Source organism: Daphnia pulicaria, chromosome 1 (genome assembly GCF_021234035.1).
Source record: "Daphnia pulicaria isolate SC F1-1A chromosome 1, SC_F0-13Bv2, whole genome shotgun sequence".
NCBI lineage: Eukaryota > Metazoa > Arthropoda > Branchiopoda > Diplostraca > Daphniidae > Daphnia > Daphnia pulicaria.
The window spans coordinates 12,542,060-12,556,194 of NC_060913.1; the positions used below are offsets into that span (position 1 = coordinate 12,542,060).

The following is a 14,135-nucleotide window of genomic DNA, read 5'->3' on the forward strand; positions in this document are numbered from 1 at the left end:
CCCTAGGCTAATAATAACACCCATTCAACCTACTGTTTGACCTTCACATGAAATTGATCCATTTTTGCCCCAATTCTATAAGTACTCATGGAATTCAGTAAAAAAAAATTGCAAATAACTTATATTCTTTTTTTTAAGTAATGAACGATAACAGAAAATTCCAAAAAAGGTTCAGCAACTCGGTTGCTAAAACCTTGGAATAGAAGGAAGTTAAGGAACCTTGAATTCTTCTGGTTGTCAACAACAAAAAAACAAAATCTTAAACTAGTGCCAAAGTCGGAAAATGGCGGCTTATTTAACTTGTCAATCGTTAAGTGGACTGCCTTTGTTTATAAGGAGGAAAGGGGACATTCCATCTGTAATTGCCTCATTAATTATTTCTACCTCATGATATTTGATCTAAAATCCATGTCTTTACTTTACAGCTACCTTTCCCATTGGTGGCCAGCTTGAACGGTTTGTTAATTATTCCTAATGTACTAATATGATTTACATTAATTTCCTAAATTTATTTTTCACCCAACAGGTGTTTACACTTACACAAAAACTCAAGGAGCTGAGCTTGAAAACACTTGCTCAGAAAATACATTTGTTGTCTGGAAGGAATATCATGATACTTTTATGCTCTGTATAGTCGCAACTGACTCGTCCCTATCTACTGTGCATTTAAAACACATCCTTGACCTTGTTTCCCACACAATGGTATTTTACTTAGGTTTAGAAGAATTGGTCAGTGTAAAAAACATTGAAAGACTGAAAAAAGATCTAAAGGTTATACAATGATCTTAAAAATAATTGCAATTTTTTTCTTAATTAAAGAAATCTCTCCCCCAATGTAGGTGTGTTACCCTCTGATTGATACAATCCTTGATGGATTGAACCCTAAAGAAGATTTGGAGGACTTTTGTGACTTGACCAATTACACAGATGTACTTTGCTGCACTGAGCGATCAACATTTGAGGTAATTAAATGCATGCTCAAAGATTCAACCAATAGTACATTTATGTTTTGTTATTTTAGGGCATTCTAAACTGTTTTGCTGAGAGTGTTGGCACGGTGTTTGGTTGTCTACGAGTCAGCGGCAAAGTTGCAGCAGCGACACCAAATTGGTGGACTCTCGACAGTGTTGAATTGTTGCAGATCCAGTTACTCTTGTCGAACGAAAGGTACGACACTGGAATCGACATTCCGATTTACCTTCCCGTGAGAAGTCCCAAAATACCTTTTCGCCTGGTGCAATGGAAATTGACTCAGAATTCCGACGTCTGCCTACTTTGTGGACCAACACCTTCTCTTGCCGACTTGGAAAAGGAAGTGAAACGGTTCTGGAGGACCGCGTTTGCCCTTCTCAAGTCAGCCGAGTCGTGTTATCCAGCCAACATTCCCCTTGATATTACTTTGGATAAGAATGTTCTCTCGTAAGTATATTATTTGCAGCTAATTTCTTGTTGCAGAACTTATTTTTTGAATATTTTTTGTGTTGGTTCATTTCTAGTTACTTGGTGGTTAATACGGAGAAGCGGCGATCACTCAGCTCACTTTCTCCGCATTCAACGAGTGGCGATGCTCATTCGCACTTAACCGCTGTTCGAAAGCGAGATATACTGAGAACATTTTACAAAACAATCGTCGGGACCATGATCAACTTACCCAGTGCCACCCAATCCGGTTGGTTATCATTTTTATTATTTTTACAGCAAATTCTGTAGTCCTGAACTTTTAAACTTTTAAGATTCAGAAGATGCGTCTCACGATTCCAAGGAAGTCTTTATGAATTTTGAATACTATTCTCTACATGCCTTAATATCGGAAATGTATTTGATACTTGTCCTTTATCCGTCTGGGCTTCATAACCATTACCTCAGGTAAATTAACATTTTAAACGTTCCCACGAGTTCCGTTCCTTGATCCCGTTTTCGTGAAACAGGTCCATCACTCGATCAACCCTGAAAATACTTACACACGAAAAGAATTGCAAGTGGGGATGACCCATTCTGAAGAAACATTGATCTGTAATTCATAGTGCGCAACCAAAACAATATAATCGATTCGTACAGTCATTTGGGAGAACAAAGTGTGCACTTTTATTCCACAGTCGGGTACAGCATTCATTTAATTAAGATTCGAATAAATTGGAATTTTTGTTTGAAGTATGAAAGTTTAAAAAAGGAGAGAGAGAGAGAGAGAAACCTGCTTTTCATTTTCGACTTTGTGCATTAGCTTTAATGATTTTCGAAGCCCAATGTCACGTAGCGATAGTACAAGTTAACGAAACGGAAAAGAAAATAACGAGAACAATGGGCGAGCCTTTTTCACAACCACGGAAACAATCGAAAACTTAAATTCGCAAGTAAATAATTAAAAGAAAAAAGAAAACACACTTTATATCGGTTGTTTCCAAAATCCCAATTATTGATTTTACCGCCTTAGTATACCAAGCTTCAGGTTCCCTAAAAGCAACATTGGCGTTGGCACCTGCACTTTGAAACAGACACACGACACAAATTTTTTAAATATATTACACGTATCCACTCCTCTAGTCAATAAGAAGAAATTGGCTTGATTTTTATGGTAGCTACTCATTCGAATGCAAAATACAAGATTGATCCGCAAATGTTATTTTGTCAAAATTTGAGAGAAATGGGGGGAGGGAAATGGGCTTGCCGCCGGAATGGATTCATTTCCAAAACGGAGGGCGTTCAAAATGAAAGGTAAAGATAATATAAAGAGGTTGTTGTTTTTTCCTAAACGAGAAAACGCAAGTCTTACTACACACCGGTTAGTATCACACACACGGACGGAAGATACCATAGGTTTGAATGCAGTCGCAATGTTTTCTTCGTCACAAAAAAAGGTATATGTGTGCGAGAGATTTTTTTTTTGAAATACTTGAAATGATTGTTTGTTTGATCTTGATTTTTACTTGAACGTCTCGCCTTTTTCGATCGCGCTCTTTGGAACGACCGACAGAAACAACTGAACATTTGTGTATCCATTCAAGATGAGCTTGGCTCCATTTCAAACCGTTAAATGCTCTCAAACACAAGTTGATCCTGTCAAAAGTCGCATGCGGTGAAAAAAGTTGTCTAAATAGTCCACGATCCATCCAAAACGATGCGAATGGCGTACACATGTCTAGACATAGTTTTGTTTTGTTTTAAACATCGGTGCTCTGCGAGGCTATGCGGACCCGTTTGATGCTTCCGGGTCGGTTTTCGCCAAAACCCGGATTCTGGAATCCCAAGATGCTACCTGTTTCGCTTCCTTCCGGCACTGGAGAGGCCGGAACCTCATTGCGCGGTCTGGGCTTCTTGAGCGAAGATTTGCGGGGTGACAGAGCCATCGGGTTGGACGAGATGGAACTCGTGGAAATGATGGAACTGGTCGTGCCGTAGCTGGAGCTCTCGATCGAGCCGAACGAGCCATTTAAAATGCTCGACGTGCTGCCGTGATCGACGCTGTCGGGTGATCGCCCGTCAGCTCCTCCCATCGAGTACGGATGGGCACTGGAGGCCGTTAAGGCTATGGTCGGTTTCGATCTTGAACTGTTGTGTCCACTTGACCGACTTCGTTGGCTCCCACGGCCGGCCGCCGCGCGGATCATCGCACCGTTCGCCAATCGTCCCGTGGCTGTAAATGAACAAATTAGTCCATTAGTAATTAAAGAAAATCAAGAATCAATTGAAAATCAATAGATAGTACTTGGCCGTTTGGGAGACGCTCTGCCGGAAGAAGGGCTCTTGCCTGAGGAGGAAGTTTTATTGTGCGAGTTGTGCATTCGGGCCCCGTTGGTGCTGACCTGTTTGCCATTGGGTGCCGATCGGACGGAGCTGGCCGAGACGATGGTGTTGATGCTACTGTTACTAGTCGAGGAACCGTTGCTACTTCCCGGCCGCCCTCCGCCCATTCCGCTTCCTGGTCGCCCTCCACCCACTCCGCTGGGACGGCCGGAATCGTCCTTGAAACTGGGATTGGAGTAGGTGAGAGCGCCGGAGCCAGAAGGATCGCGGCTGTAAAATGTGGGATCGCCGCCCAGCCGTCGACTCAGCATCAAATCGTAGGTGGAGGCCAGCGTCAGGAGGACTTCGGATGCGATGACCAGCATCTGCAGGTAGAAGGTCCATCCTCGACTCAAGCCGTAAGGTAGTCTCTCGTCTGTCCGGATGCTGGCCAATGCTATGGCTGTAGTCGACATGAGAGCTGAGGCAGATGAAACAAAAAGTCAAATGGTCAGCAGGTATAGAAAAGGGATCAAATAAGTCAACATCAATCAACTTGGTTGTCTTTGTCTGTACCTGCGAGTGCCGAGAGGACGAGACGGGCCACAACGGCCGGTCGATAAGGCAGACAGACGCGCTCCTGGGTTTTGAGCATCAGTAGGAGACAGACGCCCAGCAGGGCAGCCAGACCGAGGGAGATGACGCTGACAACAGCAATGACTCCGGCAATAAACGTCCATGCTGAAAGAACAATAAGCCGGTGAGAATGACTGCAACGGAAATCTGACATGGGCATCAACATTTTACTTGACAGGTTAAAAGCAGTGATATTCAAGCCACAGAAGGAACGCCCCTGGGGCAGGTCTTTGCAGATCGTCCACAATCCGAAATAGCCAGTAACCAGATCTGAGAAGAGAAACAAAACAAAAAAATAATGAATAATAATAAGAAAAAGGGCCATTGTTGTCAACCATTCATTTGTTTCGACGTTTCTGGGTGGGCTTTCTTGACATGCATCCAATTTGGCAGTCTCAATCAAAAGTAATAAAAGTGCGAGAGAGAGAGAGAGAAAAGTGAAATCAAAACGGCTCACATCAAAAACAGTTGAACGAGTCATGCAGTTTTGATGTGTCGTCACGTAACGTTCACCGAGGTATCGCAAACGCGTGAAACACTACCCTACAGTAAGAAAAATTACCCGGCGAAAATGAATATCCATCCGTCGGTTTTTAGTGTCGTCGTTTGGCAGCGAGAAATAATAATCGTGAAAAGAAAAGATTAGACATTTTTAATCGAGGAAAAATTCCTGTTTTTTTTAATGATAATTTTTTCTTAATGACGAATAAGGAAATTCATTTGATAGATGTACAGGTCGATTTCGTATTGAGGTTTTTGGACTGTCAGCGAGAATTGATTATTCAATAGATTGGGTAAAACCCCCGTGTTTCTGAAGCGAAGGGAAAACCACACCCCATCGGCAAGGTGAACGCACCAAAAGGTGGTTGCTAGTTCCTTATCGCTAAGGGAATGCGAATTCTTTCCAAACAGGAAATCGATGCGAAATTGTGTTGTGGACAGACACAAAGGCAATTTAATCGATCGAGGAAAATAATACAAAAATAATTGTCCACAAAGACCCCCACAGTCTGCGAACATTCATATCCTCTTTTTCTATTGACACGGTGGGGTATTTTGAGAAAAAATCGGTGGGAATGGTCGACGATAGAAATTCCTAGGCAATTTAAAAATAAATTCAATAATGGAAGTTTAGGTGCAGATTCAACACCTGTCGGTTATTTTCCCAAGGGAGATTTCAGTTTGGGCTCCTATAACAACAAACACCTTTGCAAAGGATTCGTCAGGTACGATGAAATAAAATATTTAAGTGAGTAGAAACTGGGGAAAACCTTAGTCCATTGTTTGCTCTCTAAATAGCCCAGGTTACAATGGCCACATTTAGGAGTGACATGTGATGCTTTAAGCAGCAGCTAGCGCACGTGCTTTTGTATAATCAGGCCAACAAACCGAACCTTCTTAAAAAAGTATTGAGCGGAAGAAATGCGCGTGGTTGAATCAAAATCAATTTGAATTTTGACGGTAAAAAGAAACAAAAAACACCCTAGAAATTCCACAGAAAAAAACGAGTTGACAGTTGAAATATTCTCTTACCGGCGGGTCTCGGCATAAACAAATTCTAAAATGTAAAAAAAAGAACAGACAGAAATGGTCAGGTGATCGATCTGTGAGACGCTCTACTGACTATATGTTTCTCTTCAAAAAATAAGAAAAAACACAAACGAATAATGAATTCTGGACACGAGCTCCGCCGTTTCCGGGCTCGACAACAACAGCATAATTTAGAAACAGTCCCAAATAATTGAAGAAAACATTTTTTAATTTCCCCTTGAACCATTTTGGGAGCTTTCACCGTTTTCTGCTGCCGTTACACAGCAGCAGAACAGCTGACGTTTCCCAAACTCGTTGGCGACCGAATCTGCTTAGCGCAACGGAGCGTCACGAAACGGGCGACAAACGAGATTGATCCGGTTCCGCGCCTTTTTTTTCTAAATTTTACCTCGCCCGTTTGCATACGAAATTGAACGGCCACAAAAAAAAAAACCGACAGTACGAGAAAATGACCCGTGATTCTTGTACGCACGAAATGACTCCCGAATCTCGTGATCTCAATTCTCGGAATAAAACAACAAAACATCGTGCGCTGGCGAATTAAAGAAAATAACGAAATGAACGACCGCAACAACGCCTTGCGGACGTGAAACTATCCAACAGGCAGAAAAATTTTAAAATCATCAATCAATGGGGATCGCGCAGTTGGAATGTAACGAATAATTATAGAGGGCAAAAGAGAGAAGAAGACTGAAAAGCCCTTGAGGCGTCGCTGCCGAGATTTTGTGACGGACTTTCTAGTGGAAATTCGGTCACGACGCTTCACGCCAGCGTGATTATTCAACAACATTTATTTTTTTATTTCCAGCTCGCGCAAACTGTCGTCGGATGTGGCGGATGTGAAAATGGCCGACCAATCAGTTTCGACTCTGCTACAGACAAAACAGACAAGACATTGAACGGGATGGTTTACCAACCAAAACGTGTGGAAGGGACCAAGCACTTGTCAAGAGAAAAATCATGGCCAGCTGTTTAGTTATTCCGGAGAAAGAAAGCTACTGGAGAATGTAATCGGATGTCTGGATCACAATGGAATATGTTACACAGTAGTGTCTTTCACAAGAGGGGGAAAGAGGGAGGAGAAAAGGCCTAGGATGGAAGCCGTTTCCGCTGTCAACTAAAAAATAAATGCGAACGAGAGAGAGAGGAGCCGGCTGGAAGAATATAAATGTTGCCCATTTATTATATTGTCGGATCGCGATATGTACGTGCAGTAAATTCATCACATCACCCGCCCATCATATCTCCCCCCCATCCAATTGTAGTTATTTTTGTTATCATTGTTAGTTAGGAGGACCCTCTTTCCGGATGCTCCTCACGGACCGTTTCACTCCGTTCATCCCCGGATTGTGACTTTAGTTGACACCGTTACAGAACCTAACCTTCCCCAGTGTGTACAGTCGAGACAACAACAAAAAAAGCTGTAAAAAAACGAAATGAAGCGTCTTCGACTTTTGTAATCAAATTCAACACGGTAGACGGAGCTGTTTTCCCGTTAAGTTCATTGCCAGGCCCATTAAAAAGAAAAGGATTGAGAGGCCATGAAACTCTTTTTCTTGTCTTTTTAAGATGAAAAGCACGTCTACAACCAAACAGATAATAACTAACTGGTTTGTCGAGAACAAGACATTTACCTATCAATAGTGCTTTGAACCTCTGACGGTCAAACAGTCAAAAAATCTCTTGAATCAAACTTGGTATGCTGAGATTTTTCTAATATATACATAACGAGTATTATCGACTACTTTGGACGACATACCAATCAACAGACTGTTCTGGTTTGTCGCTCCGGTTGAGAAAATTCAAGAAAAGATGGCGAAGGTAAAAAAAGGAAAAAGGAAAGAGAGAAGGGAAGAAAAGGAATCTTGAGTTATCATATGCCCTGTGGTCAGGCTGCAAGGCAAAAAGATATCCCAAAAGGTACAAGAAGAAGAAGAAGAAGGGGAACAGCTTGTGAGGAGATATCAAAGAACCTCAACAGTTTTTTCTTCTTCAGGAGAAGGTAGACAACATTTCTGACCCCATTTTCCTCGCAGCTCTTTTCTCTCTCTCTCGACTTTCCCTTGGCTTTTTTTTAAGAGTTGGAGCCCGTTGGATCCCACAGCACCGATAATACCCGTGTGATTTCATTCTTTTCTTTCTTTTAAAAAACATTTTTCGTGCGCCAGTGAATAAAACAGAGTAGATAACAACAGCACCGGGCGAGGTGTTGTGGACAGACAAACGAACGACATGTCATAAACGAAAAAAAAATGTCCAAACCGGAAGAAAATGATTAAAAGAGAAAAAGAAACGTACCGCCACTATTAGGTGATCCTTCGTTGGAAAATCTTCCCCAGTACGGAGATATGACGGTGATGATGGCCAGGACCAAGCCGATGGCCGCTAATCCCTCAGCCAAGGCGGACACTCTCAAATTGCGCTTCTCCATTTGCTCATCTTGCGATGATCAACATCCGACACTAAACAACACCAACACACAAGTCCATCAGACGACAAAAGTTGTAATTCTTCTACTTTTTCACGTTTGCAACGTTGTAAACGGTTAAAATTCCTTATTTGGGAGGAGGGTGGAAAAGGGGCGCGGCTATTGGGGGGGAAAAAGTCAACAACTTGATTTTCTTTTCAAATATAAAGAAAAACGGTAAAAAAATTCCTCGGAGCGAATCGGCAAAGAGTTCATGTAGGTAATCCGGTGCTGGAATAACTGGCGGCCGTCTCAATATCCAGCGCCAACCTGCAATATCCGGTGTACATCGTGTGAGGTGCACATACACACACACACACACACAGACTATGTTGTGTTGTGTCTGGAGAATTCTCTACGACTTGTCTGTGCCTATCTAACAGAAATATAAACACAACACACACACAGAGCGGAGGGGAATTGTTGTGGCACCTCCCTCTCTCCTTAAATGCGATTCTTCGTCGGTTGTTCTGCGGTTTTGTTTTACTTCCTCTCGCTCAAAGTTTTTGTCTTCTTTTGGTTGGGGGGTTTTTGTTGTTCCAGTCTGATCCACCGTCAGAATGTTGCCCAGCTCCAAGGTTCTTCCTTTTTTTGCACAAACTTCTTGGCTTTTGAATTTTCGCCGGTTGTTGGTGGCGTCCAAGATGGCCAGCGTTCCAGGTACACCAAAAAATGGAGGAATTTGACGCAATGTGGCCAGTTGATATTTTATTTGGTTATCGAATTCACACTGCGGACGACTGCGAAAAAGTCAAAACTGATGTCTCACGTTGGTTCGGTGGAACGATGACGAAACAAAGTGACACTGAACACAACAACACACAACCCGCCGCCCGTCAACTCTGAAGTTCCTCTGTGATGTTTGGTCGAGTGTTGCACTTTCCAAGCCCGTGGCGACTGTTTGCCCGGCCCAGCGTCGACTGTATGTGTGTGTTGGTTACACTGTAGTACACAAACTCTCTCTCTCTCTTCTATCCTATCCTACTGCGTTGTTGTACACCTTTTCGCTTTTGATGGCAACGTGGCTCTTTTTTCTTTCCTTTTCTCTCTTTTCCTTTTTTCCCTTCCACCACCAGGTACACACGGAAAGGTGGGCAAGAGAGAGACACGCACACTCACAAAGTGTGTAGAAGAAGAGGGGAGGAGGGAGAAAGAGAAGAGGAGACTACCTACCTCCCACCACCCCATTCCCAGGTGTGTGTACAGGTATACGCCGAGGTTACCTGGTCTACCCTGGGGCGCTATATTCCTTGCTCTGGCTAACCTCAACGGCCCATCATCTAGTGGAGAAAAGAAGAAGAAGAAGAAGAGGATCCAGTATGGAACCGAATAAAACCAGTTGACCTGCTTGAGTCGCGTACGCCGGGTTATTGGCCTTGTCAGCCCCACTCCCAATTATCCCGAGGGTGTCTGGATGTGTGCAGAAACGTGAAAGAGGGGGGATTTCGGCCAAATGGTTGGAAAGCGCATTATAATACTCTATCCTCCTTCTCCGGATGCCTAAAAGAGGCTCAGTGATGATCTGCCACGATCCGGATTCCACCGCGAGACCCGCATTCCATCGATACACTATATACTGCTCTGCTGCGCACTTGTACAATCCGATTGATGGAATGAGGAAGAGAGAGAAGGGGTGGTCAGTTGTAAGGAAAAGGGCGTTGGTGAGGAGAGGAAATGAATAGAGAATGAGAGAAAACCCACACAGACACACACAAACATACACAGACCCTGGCTCTTTTGTGTTTATCCATCGGTTGCCATTGGCAACGCGGCTGAACTGATCAAACAAACCGGACCGGCCTTTTTTCTATTTTTGGGGTTGCGGTCCGTGTCCTGTAAGATTATTCGCAACAAGTTGAATAGGATGTCGAAGATGCGCAACTTACCTGTAAATAATGACTCGTTCGATCCATTAGTCATCGATTTCTTTGAAAGGGAGGAAGGAAATTGTTGCGTGAGGTTATGCACGTCACACGCCTCACAAGGTCTGCGGACTGTAATCATTCGGTCAGGAAATGAAAGAATGATTATTTCCTTCAAAGCTCTAGACTCTATGCTTACCTTTATAAGCGTTTCGACTGCACACACCTTCGGAAGCAATTTGATTAATCATCCGCACAATCTTCTGGCTGCCATCAGAAATGATTTCTTTCTCACGTTTTCCTAAATTTCCAATAGATGCCGTGATTCTCCTGTCATTTTACCTGTCGTCGTAAAATAATTTTGTGATTAAAATTTCAAAAACTGGATGCAACAAACAGTGAATGTTCTGTTTACAAGATGGCGCCGTCGGCTGGAAGCCACAACATTTTGAAAAACAACCGGATGGAAGCCGGAAAAAATTCTGGACCGGAATCATCCAATTTCAAGGATGGAACGAAATGCGTCACAAACTGAAATGAAACGATTGTCGCAATATTCTACAACAAAAGCGGATCAAAAGTACCGAATGCCACCTCTTTTACACACGGACGATTCACTAACGTATAACACCGAACGTGAATTCCTCTACAATGAGTTTCTTCCGGGAGCCTGAATGAATCGAAAGGTTCGTGTTAAATTTGCATTTTCTCAAAATCGATGACGAACGACAGCAGGTGGTCCTGATGGCAGATGATAAAGCGCATCACCTGAAGACCTGTCGCCCCATTATATTGGCTTCCGCCTCTATCGGCAATCTTCACCAAGTGAACGGCCCATCTCCCGTCGCCTAGCGACAGACGCCTGTCTATAATGCATCCGCCTGATTGCGCCGCAATCTCCAAAATCCACCTGATCGCCAAGTCTAAATGGCTTCGGCGTATGGACGTGTGCACACGCAGACACGCATTGTTGCTAAATGCGATCATACGTGACGATCAAAGCGTTGCTAGGGACTCTTGAACTAAAGCTGCCGATACTTGTAAGCTCTAGGAAAAGCTTTTTTTTCCTCCCTGTCGATTTATACAACAAAAACTTATTTAGATGAATATACATTTCTTCGAGGCTCAACACCCCCGATCTTCCATGAATAACTTGATGGGATGTATAATACACCCTCGCCCAAAGGCCAAGTTGCGCCTACAATATGTCGGGGACCTTTAAAGATGCTGTGTGTGCGTAATCTAGCTATGAAAAATGGGAACACAAGTTGAACGGACGGTTAATGACCTACATGAAGAATCGACTGCTGCTGTACATAAAGTGTTAAGAGAGGCCGAAATTTGTTTTTGTCTATTACAGTTGCCCAGCAGCTGTCGTGTCTGAAAAGAACGCGCTGGATATTGTTCATCATATGCTTCACCCGTTTTTTTCATTAAATGGCCCGGACGACTGGATCATTTATACAGTGGATGAAGAAGTGGGCTCGAGTTTGGTCCCCTTGGCCTTTGCGTTCGTCAAAGGCAAAAAGATTCATAATAACTTTTGTAGCCTCTATGAAAGTGGACCTATTGTTTGGATTCTGTAACTAGGAGATGTAGCGTCTAGGTCGTGACATTTTCTAGTTGCACTTTGCCTTTGGTGTTAACATTGCCCCCCATAGTTTACATTATGTAAAAACATGAGTTTGTCATCAAATCATTCAATTGCTGTTCCTCCAAGAAAACTCTAAGGCTGTTTAAAATGGCAAACAATGATAAATTTAAAAATTAAAACTGTTGAATACTGAAGCACAAAACAGCTTTATAAAAATCTTGCATGAGCAAATGAAAATGTTGTGTTATAAACATGATCGTGTTTTCCTGCAGGAACAACACTGAATTGATTTGCCAACCAACAACCTATGTCTGTTTCAAAATTTAGACTGTTGAATGATTTCTAAATAACCAAATGTTTTTAACTTGAACCTTGAAAGCAAAGCAAAAAGGGACTAAATAGACAATTTTGTGTTGACCACGTTTTCGCAAATCAACACGATTGCTTTCCAGATTGTAACATAAATTGCGCGATTGCTTTCCAGATCCAGATTGTAAACATAAAAAGACTTGAATAATATACTAATTAATCATTTAAAATTTTACTTTACCTTTCAATTTCGAATATTATCATTGCGTTTTGTTTGTAAAGTTTTAAGCTTCGTCTCATTTTAGAAACTTGAAATGACGAAAAGCAGACGACACTTGCTTCTTATTAGCCATCGTTAACAAATCGATAGCAAATAACATTATAAATCGACCCTCATACCATGCTCATACTAAATCCGCATTATTATACACTCTATGAAGCTGCCTTTCTTTTGGACTTGCTGAATTTTGAAAAAAAAAAAAAAAAAAAAAAAAAAACAATCGTGCGCCATCAGCTCAAATGGCTGTGAAATCAAAAGAGACTCCGGAGAATTATTATTCTATTATTACGTACAGCTCCGATTGGATGAGACTCAACGGCCCCCAGACGATGGTCCGCTCCACGCTGTATGACGTGAATCATTACAGTTCCTATTATATTCCCGAGTTTTTCTTTTAGTCAACTGCACATTCTTTTTCTTCCTTCGAGAGGACTTGATGTCACGCTCGGCTAGAGTGTCATGGACGACAAACGGTTGATAGAGAACTCGAGTTTTTCAAATTAGATTTGATTGAATTGATTTTATTCCTCTTTGGTTCTTCTTTTAAAATGGCTATTTTTTTTTATTTTGTCCTAGAAATTCACGTTGTTGTGTCGGATGGGTGGGCTGAACTTTTTGTCTACGGTGGTAAGATGGGGAACAATCATAACTTGCTCTTGACGATAGTGCGTACAGGCCTATGGTTACCCATTGTTCACGATTGTGCAATTGCCTTGTCTCTGGGCTACATTTCGTTGCTTCGTGACTTTCTGGGTGAACCGCTCCACCAGCAACTTATTGAACTGCAAATAAAATGGGCGTGGTCTCCCGTCTTGTGTCAACGCCCACTCGTCTATATATATATCTCCTGACGTAATGATCACCGGCATATACCATAGACATTCCTAAATAACAAATACAAATCATATAGTAATAAGCTATGTGTACATTCATACCAGACTCTATACATGTAGACTATACTATATGGGGGCGAGTAGAGTAGCGAACAACCAGGAGCCATATAACTGGGCGAGAAAAAGATGAGCCAGTGGGAGTTGACGGAATGATGATGAGAAATCACAGGAGCAAACAGATTGCTGTCGTGCACTGCGGGGATGGTAATGGGTTCGTGTCACGCTCTACTGACAACCAGCACCAGCACCAGTACTGTACTACCTTATTTTCCCTTCTTTTTCTTCTTGGAATCATTTTTCTGACGGAGAGAAGACAATTACGTGGACGTCTCTTTTCTTCTTTTTTGAATATTAGATGCACCCTAGTATGTACCATCATGTCTTTTGTCTTTGACAGCGTCTAGGACAAGTGTCAGGCGGTGCTCTATAGAATCCATCAAAGCTCGGATCTTATATTTTCATCATCTTCCTTTATTTTTTGAGAATGGCTGGTGGTGGGTGATGCGGATCGGTTTCAGTTTTCCCATCGTCTCCAGCAGCAGCACACACTGCTGCGCACTCGACGCCATCATATCAAGTCGGGAATTTAATCGCAGCAGTGTTTTCCCCCGTCGCCAGTAACGCCCCATAGTTTATATTGTCTTTCATGGCGGCAGTTATTTTCTAGCTAAATCTTCTTCCCATGTGTAGTATAGACTATAGAGTCTCTTATGAATTCGCCCGTCTCTCGCTTGGGCTGTTATGTAACGCCAAAGTTCCCTCAGCCGTTTGGCGCAGTAAATCTCTGCTGGCGCTTTCGCGTTCAAAAGATGAAATTTCATAT

General features: G+C 42.5%; 3 protein-coding genes and 1 long non-coding RNA gene across 5 annotated transcripts in view; 1 reads left to right on the top strand and 3 right to left on the bottom strand.

Moving 5' to 3' along the window:
- The window catches only part of LOC124332025 (structural maintenance of chromosomes protein 2-like), a 324,380-nt gene that overhangs the window by 122,356 nt on the left and 187,889 nt on the right, over positions 1-14,135 (bottom strand). The gene's annotated exons all lie outside the window — the stretch shown is intronic.
- The window catches only part of LOC124337859, a 639,313-nt gene that overhangs the window by 15,015 nt on the left and 610,163 nt on the right, over positions 1-14,135 (bottom strand). The window lies entirely within an intron of this gene.
- LOC124335727 (protein fuzzy homolog) lies at positions 212-2,061 on the top strand. The gene is made up of 8 exons (XM_046789160.1): positions 212-358; positions 426-456; positions 527-771; positions 840-962; positions 1,022-1,419; positions 1,497-1,669; positions 1,734-1,866; positions 1,929-2,061. Exons 1-8 carry the CDS (start codon positions 284-286, stop codon positions 1,987-1,989), a joined length of 1,239 nt encoding a protein of 412 aa, XP_046645116.1. The 5' UTR covers positions 212-283; the 3' UTR covers positions 1,990-2,061.
- On the bottom strand, positions 1,994-12,399 carry LOC124335259. Of its 2 annotated transcripts, none has more exons than XM_046789119.1 (6): positions 12,381-12,399; positions 10,436-10,578; positions 8,206-10,368; positions 4,297-4,461; positions 3,704-4,201; positions 1,994-3,631 (listed from the first exon to the last, which is right to left on the bottom strand). In XM_046789119.1, the coding sequence occupies exons 3-6, from the start codon at positions 8,336-8,338 to the stop codon at positions 3,159-3,161; spliced, it is 1,269 nt and encodes a 422-aa protein (XP_046645075.1). In that variant the 5' UTR covers positions 8,339-10,368; positions 10,436-10,578; positions 12,381-12,399; the 3' UTR covers positions 1,994-3,158. The 2 variants fall into 2 exon arrangements, with proteins under 2 accessions (XP_046645075.1, XP_046645074.1); XM_046789118.1 differs by lacking the exon at positions 12,381-12,399 and adding an exon at positions 4,528-4,626.

What these genes read in the sequence shown, in the direction of transcription:
- LOC124335727 (XM_046789160.1), top strand. Translation starts at nt 284, where the DNA reads ATGGCGGCTTATTTAACTTGTCAATCGTTAAGTGGACTGCCTTTGTTT. An exon ending in ATTGGTGGCCAGCTTGAACG is followed by an intron (nt 457 to 526) that starts GTTTGTTAATTA and finishes TTCACCCAACAG; the next exon opens with GTGTTTACACTTACACAAAA. An exon ending in ACCCAGTGCCACCCAATCCG is followed by an intron (nt 1,670 to 1,733) that starts GTTGGTTATCAT and finishes TAAACTTTTAAG; the next exon opens with ATTCAGAAGATGCGTCTCAC.
- LOC124335259 (XM_046789118.1), bottom strand. Translation starts at nt 8,338, where the DNA reads ATGGAGAAGCGCAATTTGAGAGTGTCCGCCTTGGCTGAGGGATTAGCG. An exon ending in CACTGCTTTTAACCTGTCAA is followed by an intron (nt 4,462 to 4,527) that starts GTAAAATGTTGA and finishes TTGTTCTTTCAG; the next exon opens with CATGGACGTTTATTGCCGGA. An exon ending in CGTCCTCTCGGCACTCGCAG is followed by an intron (nt 4,202 to 4,296) that starts GTACAGACAAAG and finishes CATCTGCCTCAG; the next exon opens with CTCTCATGTCGACTACAGCC.